Here is a 15,806-nt window from a genome sequence, read left to right on the forward strand (position 1 = left end):
GGTTCATGAAATTTAGATGTATTGTGAAGAGCTACAAATTCTAATTTTGTAGGATTATTCATGGTAACACTATTACAAAGAATTGTGTTTATATTAGAAATTTTATATATATCAAACACGCAAAAAACAACGTTTAATTTACTAATTATAACGAAAAGTAAAAAATGACCTACCTTTAATGGGAGAAATACCAAGGGTTCATTACTGATAACATGTTGTAAAATTGAGGAGTACGAGGCACTACGAGAACATGAAAATCGAAAAATTATAATATTTATAATTAACAAATAAAATTTAGAAAATAACAAACATGAAATATAGGAGATTTTAGAAATTAAATTTTTTCTCACCAAAATTTTCATGTATACAAAATCCACAAAATAAAGCACTATTTATATGCAATTTGAATTGTTCTCCATATATTGCCAGATGGATTGAAGCCAAAGTGGAAACAACAAACAAAGAAGATTATTATATATATTTTACACATCTTGCTAATGTGCAAGAGATAAGAACACTAGACAAGTACTGAAATTAAAATACACTTAGTGGGAAAGTAAATTTATAAAAAAATGATTAAAAGAAAAAAGTTGAGCCAAATTGTTGAGTGGAAGTTCATATCATTCCTAAAATAACCATCCAATTTAACTATAAAATCCTTCACTTGGCCTTAAGATTTCTATCACATAAAAAAAAATCAAAATGAGCCAAAGTGATAGTATTTGGGTAAAGGTTCAGCTAAAATCTCCCATTGAGAAGTTCTATGGCTTCTTCAGAAATCATGTGGGGGATTTGGTCCATATGTTTCCTGAGCATTACAAAGGCATTCAACTTTTAGAAGGAGAAAATTTCTCTGCTGGTAGTGTTGTAGTATTTCATTACCATCTTGGTGAGACACTAAATTGCTTTCTCTTTTCTTCTTCTATTTGTATTAGGTTTAAATTCCTAGTTGAGTTTCATTTCGTTTTTAGGTTCCGTTTGATAATTATTATTGATTTTTTAGTATTGTACGTTATTATTTTTAATTTTTCTATATAAACATTTTAATCCTTAGTTAAATTTTTAATAACATAAAAACAAATTTTTAGAAACTACGTTTCTTAGGTCCCGTATATGATAACCTTTTGTCGGTTTTTGGTTTTTAAAAAACATAATCTATACATGTTTGGTTACCATTTTTTAAACAAAACACTATAATTATGTTTGATAATTGTCTATGGTTCTCATTTTTAAACATTAAAAATGCAAAATATGTTTGAGAATTGTGTTTTTTTTTTTTTTTTTTTTTTTAAAATTTTTATGACATTTTTAAAAATTAAAATCAAACTTTAATGACTTTCCATTTAATATACAGAATTACAAAATTATATCTTTATTTGTAACTTTATTTTTTTTAAAAAAAATCATATTAATAAAACTAACACTATCAATATTTTAATCACAAATGAAATGAAGAAAAATAACAAAAAAGAAAAAATTTAGACAATAAAAGGTTGTAGTTTTCTAATTTGTTTTTTTTTCTAATTTTTTTTTAATTTTTAAGTATTTAACTTTAAAATTTGAAATTATTTTTAAAACCTTATGATATTATTGTCAAAATGATGTGGAAATAAAGTTTAAAAGAAGAAAATATTTTTAAAATTATTTACCATAGAATTTCATATTTAAAAAGAAAATGTGGAACTCGCTATTAAAGAGTTCAAAGGAAATAAAAGGAAAAGAATTGCAAGTCTCAAGGATCAAAGCTTGAAAATATTGCAATTAGAAATCGTCGATCACAGCACTATTTTGTTGTAATCATAATTTATTATGAAACAAGAACCCTTGCGTAGGAATAAGAAACCGTTTTTATTAATTGAATGAAATATAATTAAGTTCATACAAAAGAATCCGCTCATTCAAAGAGAGTATAAAAAATGTTTCCAATTTTCTTATAATCTTTAAGTTCTTAAATCAAGAAAATGCATTGAAAATAGTTAAACTCTTAAGAATATTTTTGAAAACCCTTGCATGTTAAAAAAGAAAAAAAGAAAAAAAAAAAACCAAGAGAATAGGTTTTTGGAAACGATTTTTTTCTTAAATATTCTTATTATATTTAAAAACGTTCCTAAAATAAAAAAAATAATAATAAAATAAGAATTTAATTGGATACCAAACATACTGGAATTTTAAAAACTAAATATTGAGAACGAACGATTAAAAAAAAAAAAAAATCCATTAGCTGTCAAACAAACCTCAAAATATTGACATCAAGTAGTATTTATAGGTTTAATTTTAAAAAACAAGAAACAAAAAACTAAAGCCTCATTTAGTAACACTTTTTTTTTTTTTTGCTTTTATTTTTTAAAATTAATCCTATGGACATTATTTTCACCTCTAAATTTCTTTTTTTGTTATCTATATTTCACAAATGGTTTAAAAAACCAAGTCAAATTTTGAGAATTAAGAAATAGCTTTCAAAAAGTTCTTTTTGTTTTTGAAATTTGGCTAAGAATTCAACTATTGTATTTAAAAAAGATACAAATCATTGTAAGAAATGTCGATGAAATAGGTTAAATTTTTTTTTTTCAAAAAACAAAATAATTACGGGACTTAAATGGTTAACCAATGGGATTTTAAGTTTTAAAAATATACATATTAGTCTCCAAGCTCTTAAAAGTTTACCATTTTTGTTTTCCAACTTTTAGCATGTCCATTTTATTCTTTTAACTTTTGGAGAAGGAACAAGTTTTGTCCTTGCAAGTTCACCTAATATATTCTCCACTAATTCTTATCTCAATCAACACACATGCCCACATCAACTATTACTTATACACATGTTTCATTTAGGTCCTTTTGGTAATGTTTTTATTTTCTGTTTTCTGTTTTCCGTCCTCTGTTTTTTTCTTTTTTGTTTTCCCCTTTTTAAGAATAAAAAATAAGAATATGGTTGATAACTATTCATGTTCCCTATTTTTTTAAAAAATAAATAAGAAATAAGAATAGAAACTTATTTGATAACTATTATTGTTTCTCGTTTCTTGTATTTTCTCTTTTATATTTTTTTTCATATTTTATATAATTTAAATATAATCTAATTATATAAAATAAAAAACGTATAACATGCATTAGAATATAAAAAATAATTATCAAATATCATAAGTCCCGATGTAAAATTAATAACAATAATACAATTGTTTCTATCATTCATATGTTTCTGAAATTTGATTTACAATATTATTTTTCACTCAAGTCATTTGTTTTAAATTTTAAATGATGTAGACTCAAATCTAATTCAATTATATTATTATGTAATTGTCGTGATTATAAAAATATTAAAATGAACCTAAATGAATATCTAGTAAATAAAATTTATATATTGGTTTTCATATGTAAGAAAAACATAAAGAAATAAAATTAAAAATATATATATAAATTCATATATATATTAAGAAAAACATAAAGAATTTAAAATTTAAAATTCAAAAGATATTTATGTATACATATTGAAAAGGAAAATAATTTTAAACAACAAAATTGCTGAAAATATTTACAAATAATAGCAAAATATCATAATCTATCTGCGATAGATTACTATTTGTATTTATCATGACACAAATAGACACAAATACTAGTCTATCGTAATCTATTACAGATAGACAGTAAAATTTTGGTGTATTTGTAAATATTCTGGTTCATTTTCTTATATTTGAAAATAACCCTATTAAAAATTTGAAATTTGAAAATCAAAATAATATATAAATCTACATATTTGAAAATCCAAAATTAAATGTGCTATATCTATAAATATTTTGGTTCATTTTCGTATATTTGAAAACAATTCTATTGAAAACTTGAAATTTGAAAATTAAAATAATATCTAAATCTAAATATTTGAAACTTAAAAATTCAAAATTGAATTAACATATAGATGTAAAAATAATAATAAAGATAATATATACAAATAAAAGAAAGAAATAATTATAAAAGAAATATAAAAAAAATAAGAAAAAAAAAAGTCTCCACTAAGATTTGATTCCAAGACCATGAAAGTTAAAAAGTACTTTAGGTAAGCTTCCTCACCAACTAAACAGATTTGTATTTTAATCAACTTTATAAACAACATTATATAAAAAAGAAATGGAAACTACTTTTTTAGTTCCTCAATTTTAGCCCTATTTTTAGGAACGTTTCTCAAATTTTAGGAACAAGAAACAGAAATAGTTATCAAACAGGTTAGTTTCTTAAAAAATGAGAAACACAAAAAGAAAATAGGAAATAAGAACGTTTTCAAACGTACCCTTAATATTTTGTTCTATATTTGGAGAAAATAAAGAGAGGGTCTTATTAATTTGAAATATGATGGTTTACAGGTGGTCAATCTTTGACAGTAAAATGTTTACTGAGAGTAGTTGATGATGTGAAGAAATGTATAGTCTATGAAATTGTTGAAGGAGATGTCCTAAAGATTTACAAAGTGTTCAACGTAAAACTTGAAGTTATTAATGGAGGGTTAAACAAAGTAGGAGGAAGCTTTGCAAAATGGACGGTTGAGTTTGAAAAGGAAAATGAAAATGTGCCTTCACCAGAAAGCTACTTGGGATTGTTTGCCAAGATTTCCAAAGGCATTGATGCTTATTTTTCCAAGAACTAAAACCCCCAAACAATAATGTGACCTAAAGTTTGGATGCTTTCTACTTGGTTTGTTATTACAAATAAGAAATTGTGTATCATATGTGTTTGTTATGTCTATTATTAAGAATATAATGTTTGTGGAGTTTGGGAAATGTGTGTATCTTATATATGTAATATTTGTAATTGAAAATCTATCGATGTGTGTGTATCAATGTTCTCAAATATAATTATATGGGTTCATTACCTAATGGATTAGAGCTCATGTGTGCAAAATTTGGTATTCGATAAACATCACGTTTCTTGTCAAAACAATCAATTGTCAATTAATTCATGTATTTGGTAAAGATTTTGAAGTTTTTCCATCGTTCTTGAGTTCAAGATTGTTAAGGTTTGATCCCATTTTTTTTTTTTATTGAATACTTATTTGAGCTTCATAGGCTTTGATACCATATTAAAGAAATAAGGGTTCCAACTCAAAATTAATTGACAATGAAGGGAGTAATCAATGTATCTTATATAGTTTAGTGAGGTATCCTCATCTTTCCAATGTGAGATTCTCAATATTTTAATGTGAGTATAACTCAACCTTAATTGATATGTAATCGTTTCCTTGAAATTGGAGGTTGAAACTCATATCTCCACTTGTTAAGCTTAAAGACTTATAGATTTGGAATTTGACTATATTTATTCAAGGTTGTTTGGTCTTTGCAGTAAGAGTTGTTTTGTTGGTTGTCTCAAGAATACTCTCACATAATGTCTTAGAATACATTGATCCTACAGATTATTTTTTTTTTCCTTCTATGAAATATCCTGTAATTTTATTACTCTCAGATATTTTCATTATTTATGCTCTACAGATTTTGAATGGGACTTTTTTCATTCTGCTTATTTATGATCAAGTTATTGTTTTTCTTGGGTTTCCGCTTTTAATTAATTGACTAAGTTTTTCTTTGAGTAGTGGCTAAACGATGAGTCGTGTGTTAATCCTAGAGATTGTGATGAAGGGATTGAATCCTAATGTAGAAGCATTTAAACTTTTTATCTTTCAATTAGAAATGGAAAAAATCAAAGTATATTTTACAGAATTAAAAGATTAAGCATTCGAGAAAGGGAATTTAGAAAAAAATATCTTTGAAGATCAATTTCTTCAAAGACATTTGAGAAATTCTTCTGCATGTACTCTGAATATCACAAACAGACACCACCAAAAGATTATCCAACTATTATCCGGGTCGGAATCAATGAATTGTGGGATTCATATCGGCAGGGAGTAGATGAATTTTTTTAGAGAAAATTTTTCTCTTAGAGAGATTAAGAGAGAGAAAGAAAAACTGCAGGGTGGTGAGATTGAAAAGTGTTCACCAATGATTTTTCTATTTCTGTATTAAACTTATGTGAGGGGAAATGACTCTCCACCCCTTGCGTACAGTAGTTATTTTTTGGAAAATAATTTATTTATTTTAATTAATAAATATGTTTACATAATTATTTCATCATGCATTTAAATCATATAAAAATGCATATATGTCTCCTAGCCTATAGTTTTAATATGAATCCAATTCATATTAAAGTTTACTATATAGTTTTAATATGAATAAAGTTCATATTAATTTAATATTCGAATCTTATTCAAATATTATTCTCTCATATTATATAGTTTTAATTATCAAATCATATTTGTAATTAACTACAGACTATAATATATCATTATACATTATGCTTTATATCAATCCTTATTAATATAAAATTTCCTAAAATGATTTGAACAATTCAAATTACTCAAAAAATTAATTGATTCTTGTTTTACCCTCAGTGAGCTAGCAAAGAGACCTCATGGACTTACAGATTAGAAGCTCTGATGATTCGAGATTAAATTAATCAAACTCTTTAATTAATATAATCAACATCCATTAACTGTGAGTCACTTTACTTTGTGTTCATAGATATAACTAGTCATCAATAAGTTAATCCTTCACGAATTACTCGTAATTATAGCTGGTTAAAATTACCGTTTTATCCGTATAACTATATCTTTCTCCTTAAGTGTCATTGATCCTCTAATGAAAAACCTGTTTGTGGTTCTACCATAAATAATTCTTTTTCGGGCCAATGAGAAGGAGGGGCTCCTTGTTCAAGACCCGGAGTCAACATTTAAGTGAGCAATTCATCTACTTTCCTTGAAAGTGGGAAGGAGTGAATTTCATCTTGTGAAATTAGCTCCGGGCTCCCTACAGAAACAAATCTCCAAAATGGTAAGTTTATTGAGTCGGCGACTCGAGCCACCTCACCCATACAATTCAAAGGATTTTCCTCATAGACAGGAGTCCATAACTCACTCATGATTGAGATCAAGTTACCTATGGTCATCCTATGAAATGCTGGTCTCTTCAGTTAACGGTTTTATAAAGAGAGATTAATCATTTCTCAGTTCGGTCTTATACAAACTCTTTATATAGGATACCCCCACTCATATGTCTCCACATAAACAATTTGGATCAGATCATTTGTAACACTTGCAAATTGGGTCGTATTCGCAGTATCACGAGGATAAGACACCCAACTTTATCCATATATGGAAAACCTTTTAGGTTATTACTTGAACATGATCCACTTATATGTCTACCACATACTGTTCAAACTACATAATATACTCTTGGATCTTAATTTATTGGATTGAGTTAATGCGTTCTAAATGTTGAATAAAATACTGCTTATTTTATTAAATAAATAATTTATATTTACAAAGTACAAATTACAAGATCCACGAGCTTTAGGACACTAAATCCAACATGTGAAGTTATTGGTACGATAGATCTTGAGGCATTTTGATAGATCTGGAGGTATTTTTCTCGAGACTATCTTGAAGCTTGAATCAAAATTTAAGAAGGGATTCTCGACCTTAAGGGGAGCCTAAGTGTTGTTGATTTGGGCTATTCACATGTCACTATATTTGTCATCTATTTATAGATAAGTACAACGTACTAGTAAAAATATCTTTCCTACGCACACTGCCCCCCGACATAGGTGATATATCGTCAAATTGGGTTACCAAACATTGTGTCTTGTCTTTCAAAGTTTATCGCTTTATTTTTCTATTTGTTCTTGCAAATATTGACACATTGTGTGTGATATCATTATATTGTGTGGTAGATAACCTTAATTTCAATTGGAATCAAAGCAGATCACCTTTATCTCAAGTGCTTCAATAATAGAAGGAATTAAAGAAAGTGGGTCTACCACTCAACTACTAGTTTTTGCTGGCACTAACTACACTTACCCGAAGGCTAGAATGACAACCTTTTAAAGTTCATCAACAATAATTTTGATGTAATATTTTGTGGAGTTTCCTCTTCTTCCCTCGTCTCTTCTACTTTGAAGGTAAATTTATGTGTCTTTTTCTTTTTCTTTTTTCTCTTCTATTTTTAGATTGATTTTTCAGTTTTCTTATTCTCCTCTTTTTTTAGAGTTTTAATGGCCTTTATAAAGACTTAATGAAGAATATAATTTCCTTTCCAATCAAAATTTCCAAGAGAATTGATGATATCAGTCAATACTCTTTTACACAGAAAAGCTCTCAGACCCTAAATTTGATAGACCACCAATTGTATTTCAATATCAAAGAAGGAGAAATAAGGGTAATTTGGAAAATGAGGAAGTTACGTCAGTTAAGGGAGCAGGGGACCATGACTAGTGAAGGCTTTGATTCGGTTAGAAAATGTTTTGTTTAAAAGTAGGGGGATGCAGGAACAAGGGGCAGAAAAATATTGTGATTAGTATTTTGAGGGCAGGAGAGCTTGACTCTCGCGTGTGAGAGGAAGCTAGAACTGTTTTCCTTTTCTTCGAAGGACTTGTAATTGCATAGTATATCATATAGTTCATCGCGTACTTAATCGCATAGTGTATCATTTAGTTCATCGCATACTTAATCGCACAAGTATATCGTGTAGTTCATCACGTGCTTAATAAAAATTCTTCGAGTTGGTTTCTATCAAATTGTTATCAGAGATCATACACCTGGGCAGGAATGACTAAAAAACGATTCGAGGAGAAATTGGAATTATTAGACTAGGAGATCTCTGGTCTTAGGGTAGAGATGCAGAAACTACCGACAATTGAGGAGAACTTAGTATCGTTGGTTAAAAGTATCGATCGATTGGGAATGCAAGCGAAGAAACACCAGAAAATGCTTATCTTGTATGTAGCGGAAATGACAAAAGGGAAAGCGATAACAACAGAGAAAAAGACGGATCGAGAAGTGAGATAATGGAAGGATCGAACAGTAATAATTCGAGTGCGATGAATAATTCGATTAAATCAGGAGTAGAAGAGGCGTTACGCGATTGAAGCAAATTCAAGAAGGTTGAGATACAAGTGTTTAGTGGAAGTAATATGGATTTGTGGCTCTTCAGAGCAGATCGATACTTCCAGATGCATAAGTTGACGGAGTCCGAGAAGATGACGGTCGTGGTGATTAGCTTTGACGGCACCACATTAGACTGGTACCGATCCAAAGAAGGGAGGGAATCGTTCAAAGATTGGTAGGATTTAAAATGATGAATGTTAGTTCGATTTCGATCACTAAGGGAGGGATCAATCTATGGAAGATTCTTGACCATCAGACAGGAATCAACTGTGGAAGCATATCGGAATCTGTTTGACAAGCTGGTAGCGTCGTTACCTAATCTTCCAATCGAGGTGTTGGAGGAGACTTTTATGAATGGCCTTGCTCCATGGATCAAGGCTGAGGTGGAGTGTTGGGAATCGACAGGATTGGCTTAGATGATGTCGTTAGCTTAGCGAGTTGGAGATCGGGAGAATGCACGGGTTGAAGTGGGTTAGGCGAAGGTATTCAAAGGTAAGATCCAAACCCTAAATACTACTAAATTAAATAACGATAATATGAATAAGGCAGGAAATAACGAAGACACGAAAGAAGGAGGAAAATCCGGTGAAATGTTTCCGATGAGGACGATTACTCTGTGAGGAGTGTCGACTAATGACAATCGGAGGGAAGTTCTGTCTCGGAGACTAATGGACGCCGAGTTTTAGGCGAAGAGGGAGAAGGGACTTTGCTTTCGATGTGATGAGAAATATACTGTGGATCATCGATGCAAAGGACGCAACGTCAGAGAACTAAGGTTGCTGGTTGTGCATGCGTCTGGTGAGGAAATGAGTTAGACAAAGAGGATGGGTTGAGAGAAGAGGTACTAGAATTGAATATGATGATTGTGAAGGAGGAAGTTTTGGCAATAGTAGAACTCTCGATGAATTCGGTAGTAGGCTTGACCAATCCACGCACAAGGAAGATTAAGGGAGAGATAAAAGGAAAGCCTGTAGTGATATTGATTGACTGCGGGGCAAGACACATTTTTATATCGGAAGGAGTGGCTAGAAGATTATCCTTGGAAGTTATGAAAACGACAAGTTATGAAAACGACACATTTTTAATATGATATTAGAGTTTAATAAGTATTCGGACCAACTTATACATAGCTTCAATATTAGAGGGGACTTTTAAATTCAAGGACCATTTTAAATTAAAAAAAATAGTTATTTTGATAACTATTTTAAATGTTAGGTGACCACAATATAAAAATCTTAAAAGGTAAAAACAGAAAATGAGAATTAAACAAGCAACAAGACAAATGATCGAACATACTTTTTGTTATTTTATTGTAAATTTGAGAAAGTGGATTGAGAGCCAAAGTGGAACCAACAAACAAACAACATTATTTTACACATCTTGCTGATCTGAAACAGATATAACAACTCTAAAAACTTGATTTAAAATACAGTTAGTGGAAAAAGAAAAAAATAAAAATAAGTGTCCATCATGAACTAACACAAGAGTGTGTTTAAAAAAATTAAAAAGCTGGCCAAATTATTGAGTGGTGTATTTTAAATTTTTCCTAAAATAGTCACCCAAATTCACTATAAAGTCCAGCTCTTAGCCTGAAGTTATTCTTATCACATCAAAAGAAAATGACTCAAAATCAAATTGATACCATTTCAGTAAAGGTTTAACTAAAATTTGAGCCATTACACGGTTTGGATTGATTCAAGAAGAAAGTATTTTTTTAAAAAATCAGTTTTATTTAAACATTTTTTTATCAAAACAGTTTAAAATACACTTTAAAATCTATTTTAAGCGGCTGCTAAACATTCCAATTTTTTCTAAATGACTTATTTTTTAAATTAAAGGAAAAAATTACATTTTTGGTCCTAGGATCAATATAGCCTAGGATCAATATAGCCTAAATCTCTTTTATCACCAAAAGGTTTGCCTACTTCAATTATCTTGTCTAATCTTTGAGCACCTATTGTCAACTTTTTAATAGATTCTTTAGCCTTATCAAGTTCTTGCAAAACACTAAATTCCTTTTCTTTGAGTAATTTAATCAAATTATCTTTTTCACAACTATCATGCTCAAGAAATTTAACTTTGTCAAGAAAGGCATTTTTCTCATCACAATCAAAAGCATGCTTGTCACAAGAAATATTCATTTCATCAATATGCATAGCATCATGCTCATTCTCTTTTAAGCAAGCAATTTCTTCAAGTAAAGACTTATTTTTACTAGATAAAACATTGTATTTCTTTTTAAGCACAACATACTTAGAACTAAGTTTTTCTAAATCATTTTGCATATTTTCAAAAGCTTCGAACAATTCATTATAAGAAAGAGGTTCTAGAATTACTTCATCATTTTGTTCATCCTCTTTGTCACTATGAGTCATGAAGCAAAAATTTTCCACTTCTTCATTATCACTCTCACTTTCGCTTTCATCACTATCATCCCAAGTAGCTTTCATTGCTTTCTTCTTGGATTTCTTGGATGATTTGAGAAAAGGACAATCGGTTCTAATATGACCCGGCTTCTTGCATTCATAGCATATTACCTCATCCTTTTTGCTCTTTTTACCTTTTGACTCTTTTTGGTTGGAGAGATGCTTCTTGAATTGCTTCTTTCTCTTGATGAAGTTCTTATACTTATGTGAAAGATAGGCAACATCATCTTCATCAAGGTCATCTTCATCTTGGGAGTCAACTTCTAAAGAGATGGTCTTTAAAGCTATACTCTTTTCTTTCTTTTTCTTCTCATCCTCCATGTTTTTCTTGACCTTTATCTCATACGTCAACAACGAGCCCATGAGTTCATCAGTGGAGAGAGGTTTGAGATCCTTTGCCTCTTGAATGGCAGTGACTTTAGGCTCCCATTGTTTAGGCAAAGACCACAATAGCTTCTTTATCTTCTCAAGATTTTAGTACTTTTTCCCAAGTCCTTCTAAAGCATTGACAATGTTAGTAAATCTAATAAACATATCGGAAATAGCTTCATTTTCATCAATTTGAAACATTTCATATCGATGAACTAACATGTCAATCTTTGTTTCTTTTACTTGACTAGTTTCTTCATGTGTAATTTCTAATTTATCCCATATCTCTTTAGCGGTTTTGCAAATAGACACTCTATTATACTCAACTTCATTCAAAGCACAAAATAAGCAATTAATAGCTTTGGCATTTAAAGAGCATGCTTTCTTTTCATTTATTGACCATTCTTCCTTAGGTTTTATAGTGCTAATACCATCAACATCTTTTGTTGAAATTTTAAAACCTTCCTCAACAATATCCCATAAATCATAATCAATAGAAAGCAAGAAAAATCTCATTCTATTTTTCAAATAACTATAATTAGTACCATTAATGAAATGAGGCTTTGTAATAGATTGACTATTGGTAAAAGGGATAAAACCTAAAGTTGTCATAGCTAAAAAACAATTAAGTTTATCAAGAAATGAATATTTCAAGAAGAGCAACCCACTCTGATACCAATTGTTGGATCGATATGACAACCCTAGAGGGGGGTGAATAGGGTTTAATTAAACTTTTTTTTCTAAATTAACCCAATTAAACTAATTAATACACTTTTTATAAATAATAAGAAAAATTCAATTTATGCAACAAATAAGATGACAAAAATATGATAATTTAATTCTATCAAATTTTAGCAAATAAATAGGAACAAACTAAAACATACAATAAATTGCTTAAATTAATTGCAAAAATAAAAAGGAAAGAGTTAAAGAAGAAAGCACCGTAATTTTTATAGTGGTTCAGTCAAACTCGACCTACTCCATTCCCCAAGTGCCTCTTGGGAATAAGAATAAAATCTTTCGATTCTTTCCACGGATTAGAGCCCAACCGTTACACCACCGTTTTACGGGTTCAAGAGCAAACTCGATTCTTTGCACGGTTTAGGATCAAACCGTTACAAATGTTGGAATTTTTGAAGAACACAATACAACTCTCACTAGAGAGGATTTATAAGTTTAAGCATTCAACAAAAATTTATCTTCACAATACAATAACACTCTCTCAAGAATAAGATGAAAAAAAAAATTGTGAACTTAGAGAGAGCAACAATGGAACTTTTCAGTTTTGGAGGATTACTGTAACATCCCGCACCTTTTTATTTATTTATTAATAATGAAAATTTTCCTTTTTTCAGTAATTGTCCTTAGTTGAAGGGCATGTTTGAAATTTTTAATTTAAAGTATAAGTGCGAGGATTTAAGTGTTGCCGTGGAAATTATTCAAAATTATTCAATTTTCAAATTCAATTTGAAAAGTTATGGTAGGAATTAATTATATTTGGAAGAAAAGAAAGGAATTAAATAGTATAAAGTGGAATAAGGAAACGATTTAATTACAATTATACTATTTTCCTTTATTATTATTATTATTATTATTAGTATTTTTTTTAAAATAAAAAGGACCCCCTCATGCCTTCTCCCTCACGCAAGCCCCCCCCCCCCCTTTTCTGCTTCCAATGCCGCTTCACTACCCTCCCTCTCAGCCGTCCAATCTCCACCGTTCGTGGGTTCCGGCCGGCCAGATCCAGCCGGTCAGACACGCTGCCAGTCGCCCAGCTCTTCAGCCGTGCCTTCCTTGCCATCTTCACAGTTGTCTGATCGCCGTGCCTTCCTCACTCCTTCCCTTCGCCGCATGAGTCACCGGATCTGTGCGTCACCGTCGCTCCCACTTTGACTTGCCCACTGTGCCGATTTTGCCCAGGTCCGAGACCAGCCACCGGATTTGCACGTTCGCCGTCCGTTGCCGCTCTAGTCTCTAGCTGCAGCGCCTCCTAGCCCTCTGTTCGTTGTCCGCCACTATCGTCATCTTTGGGTTCGCCAGATCTGGCAGTTTTAGGTAAGCCTTTTGTGAATTTTTGGGTGGAAGTTTAGGCCCCCATTAAGTTTGGAATGAAGGTTAACTTATTCGAATTATTTTTGGCCTTAGATTTGAATCGAGGAAACTGTTGGAGGGGCTGTCCAGTGGGTTCGAGATCGTTCGACAAGAGTTTTGGTAAGAGATATAGTCCTTATTGTTGGTTTGTGGGCATGCTTTGATCACTGAATTAAGTTTGATTTAACCCTTGTATCTCTAAGGTTCCGAGTTGTCGTCCATTGGGAGTTAAAATCTGTTGAAAGGAGATTTGGAGTGGTTGTTAATCGAGTTCCTTGGGTAAGATTTTGGGTATTGTGGTTTTGACTCTGAGATGTCGCAATTATTTTTGGACTGAAACTTAATAGTTGTATTCGTATGTTAGGGTCGTTTCTTCAAACCGCGGTCATCGTTTGGTTGTCTGAGTTTATCTGTGGAATTTCGATTAAGGTAAGTAATCTTACCACTGGAACTGCCCATGGGCCAGGCTTTATTTGTATGCTAGCATGATGAGTGTATGTTATGGTAAATGTTAGCATGTTGCCTGATAGTATGACCTGAACCAAGTATGTTCTGGCACGAGTTCTTTTTTTTTTTTTTAAATATACACCTAGACACTTGATCGTTAGTATGAGATGGTATGTGTTTTCATATGTTGATATCTGATCTGCTGATGTTGAGGCATACGTGTATGTTGTGGAATTATGATGTTAAGGTATACATGAATGTTGTAGAATATGTTGTTGAGGGCTATGTGTATGTTGTAGAGCCATGGTATCGAGGATTACATGTATGTCATAGATTCGTACGATGTTGATTTTTTAACGTTGAGACTGTGTGAATATCCTCACTAATTAGTTAGATGCTCACCAGTTTTGTGTTTCCTTCGAGATTCACCAGTATATGTTTCCTTTGAGATTCACCAGTTTTGTGTTTCCTTCGGGATTCACCAGTTTTGTGTTTCCTTCGAGATTCACCAGTATGTGTTTCCTTCCAGATTCACCAGTTTTATTTTTCCTTTAGGATTCACCAGTTTTTGTTTCCTTCGGAATTCACCAGTTTTGTGTTTCCTTCGAGATTCACCAATTTTGTGGACATACTTAACTACAGTAGGATAAAACTCAGTCTCATACCTGTTTCATGTGTTTATGTGCCGTAGGTGGGTATCTAAAGGACATAGATGCCTAGCCTGACCCTAATGGTGGGGTTACTTACTGAGTATTTCATACTCACTCTTTCTTATGTTGATGTTTCAGGTAAAGGTAAAGATGTACTGACGATGGTGCAGCGGAATTCGTGATCGTGTCACTAGGACTATTTTTTTTTTTTTTCGCTTATGCATCATGAAATTTAAAGTCTTTATTTTTCCCTTAATATTTAATTTACTGTTTGAAATTTATTATTAAGGATTATTACTTTTATATACTTTTATTAGTCTTTACGAATTTTGGGTACCCTATTATTGTTTTAACAATTGCATTTAATAAATGTCTTTTGAACTTCTCTTGTTTAATTAGCATTTATTTCAACATAACTGAGCGTCGTTTTAAATTCTATGAATGCATTTATTTTAGTCGGCCTAACCTAAGTCCTAGAGGGTCGGGTCGTTACAATTATGAAATATAAAATTTGTTCCTTTAAAATTTGGAAAGGAAGATGGTTTATATAGAGATGGAAAAATTTTTAGAAACCACAATTAATTTTGACCATTAGATTTTGGAAAAAAAAAATCAATGGTGAAGATTTTAAACTAAATTAGTCGTTAGATACAAACAAAATATAATATTAAATTCCTTTTCTTTTGAAATTCATTTTCTTTTTAAAATTAATCCAAAAAATAAAAAAAATATACCATGTGTCAAAAACTAGCCGTTAGACACATAAAATAATATTAAATCTATTTTTCTTTTAATTCATTTTCTTTTTAAATTCATTCTCTTTAAAGTCCATCCAAAAATAAAAAA

The 15,806-nt window shown here is 30.6% G+C and overlaps 1 protein-coding gene and 1 long non-coding RNA gene across 2 annotated transcripts; both read left to right on the plus strand.

Moving 5' to 3' along the window:
• The first annotated feature begins 665 nt into the window (after positions 1–665).
• Positions 666–4,862, plus strand: LOC120069751 (kirola-like). Its single transcript, XM_039021549.2, has 2 exons — positions 666–889; positions 4,353–4,862. Exons 1-2 carry the CDS (start codon positions 703–705, stop codon positions 4,631–4,633), a joined length of 468 nt encoding a protein of 155 aa, XP_038877477.1. The 5' UTR covers positions 666–702; the 3' UTR covers positions 4,634–4,862.
• An 8,552-nt stretch (positions 4,863–13,414) lies between these two features.
• LOC120067634 (uncharacterized) lies at positions 13,415–15,355 on the plus strand. The gene is made up of 5 exons (XR_005478995.2): positions 13,415–13,827; positions 13,918–13,983; positions 14,067–14,142; positions 14,228–14,292; positions 15,099–15,355. It is a non-coding gene; the product is annotated as an uncharacterized LOC120067634 (long non-coding RNA).
• The last annotated feature ends 451 nt before the right edge of the window (positions 15,356–15,806 follow it).

Source organism: Benincasa hispida, chromosome 1 (assembly GCF_027475165.1).
Source record: "Benincasa hispida cultivar pf3 chromosome 1, pf3_genome.v1.1, whole genome shotgun sequence".
In the NCBI taxonomy this organism is placed as follows: domain Eukaryota; kingdom Viridiplantae; phylum Streptophyta; class Magnoliopsida; order Cucurbitales; family Cucurbitaceae; genus Benincasa; species Benincasa hispida.

Bases quoted from the DNA above. Each gene is read 5' to 3' on its own strand.
- LOC120069751 (XM_039021549.2), top strand. From the start codon at position 703: ATGAGCCAAAGTGATAGTATTTGGGTAAAGGTTCAGCTAAAATCTCCC. The intron at 890-4,352 runs GTGAGACACTAA...GATGGTTTACAG, and splicing joins AGTATTTCATTACCATCTTG to GTGGTCAATCTTTGACAGTA.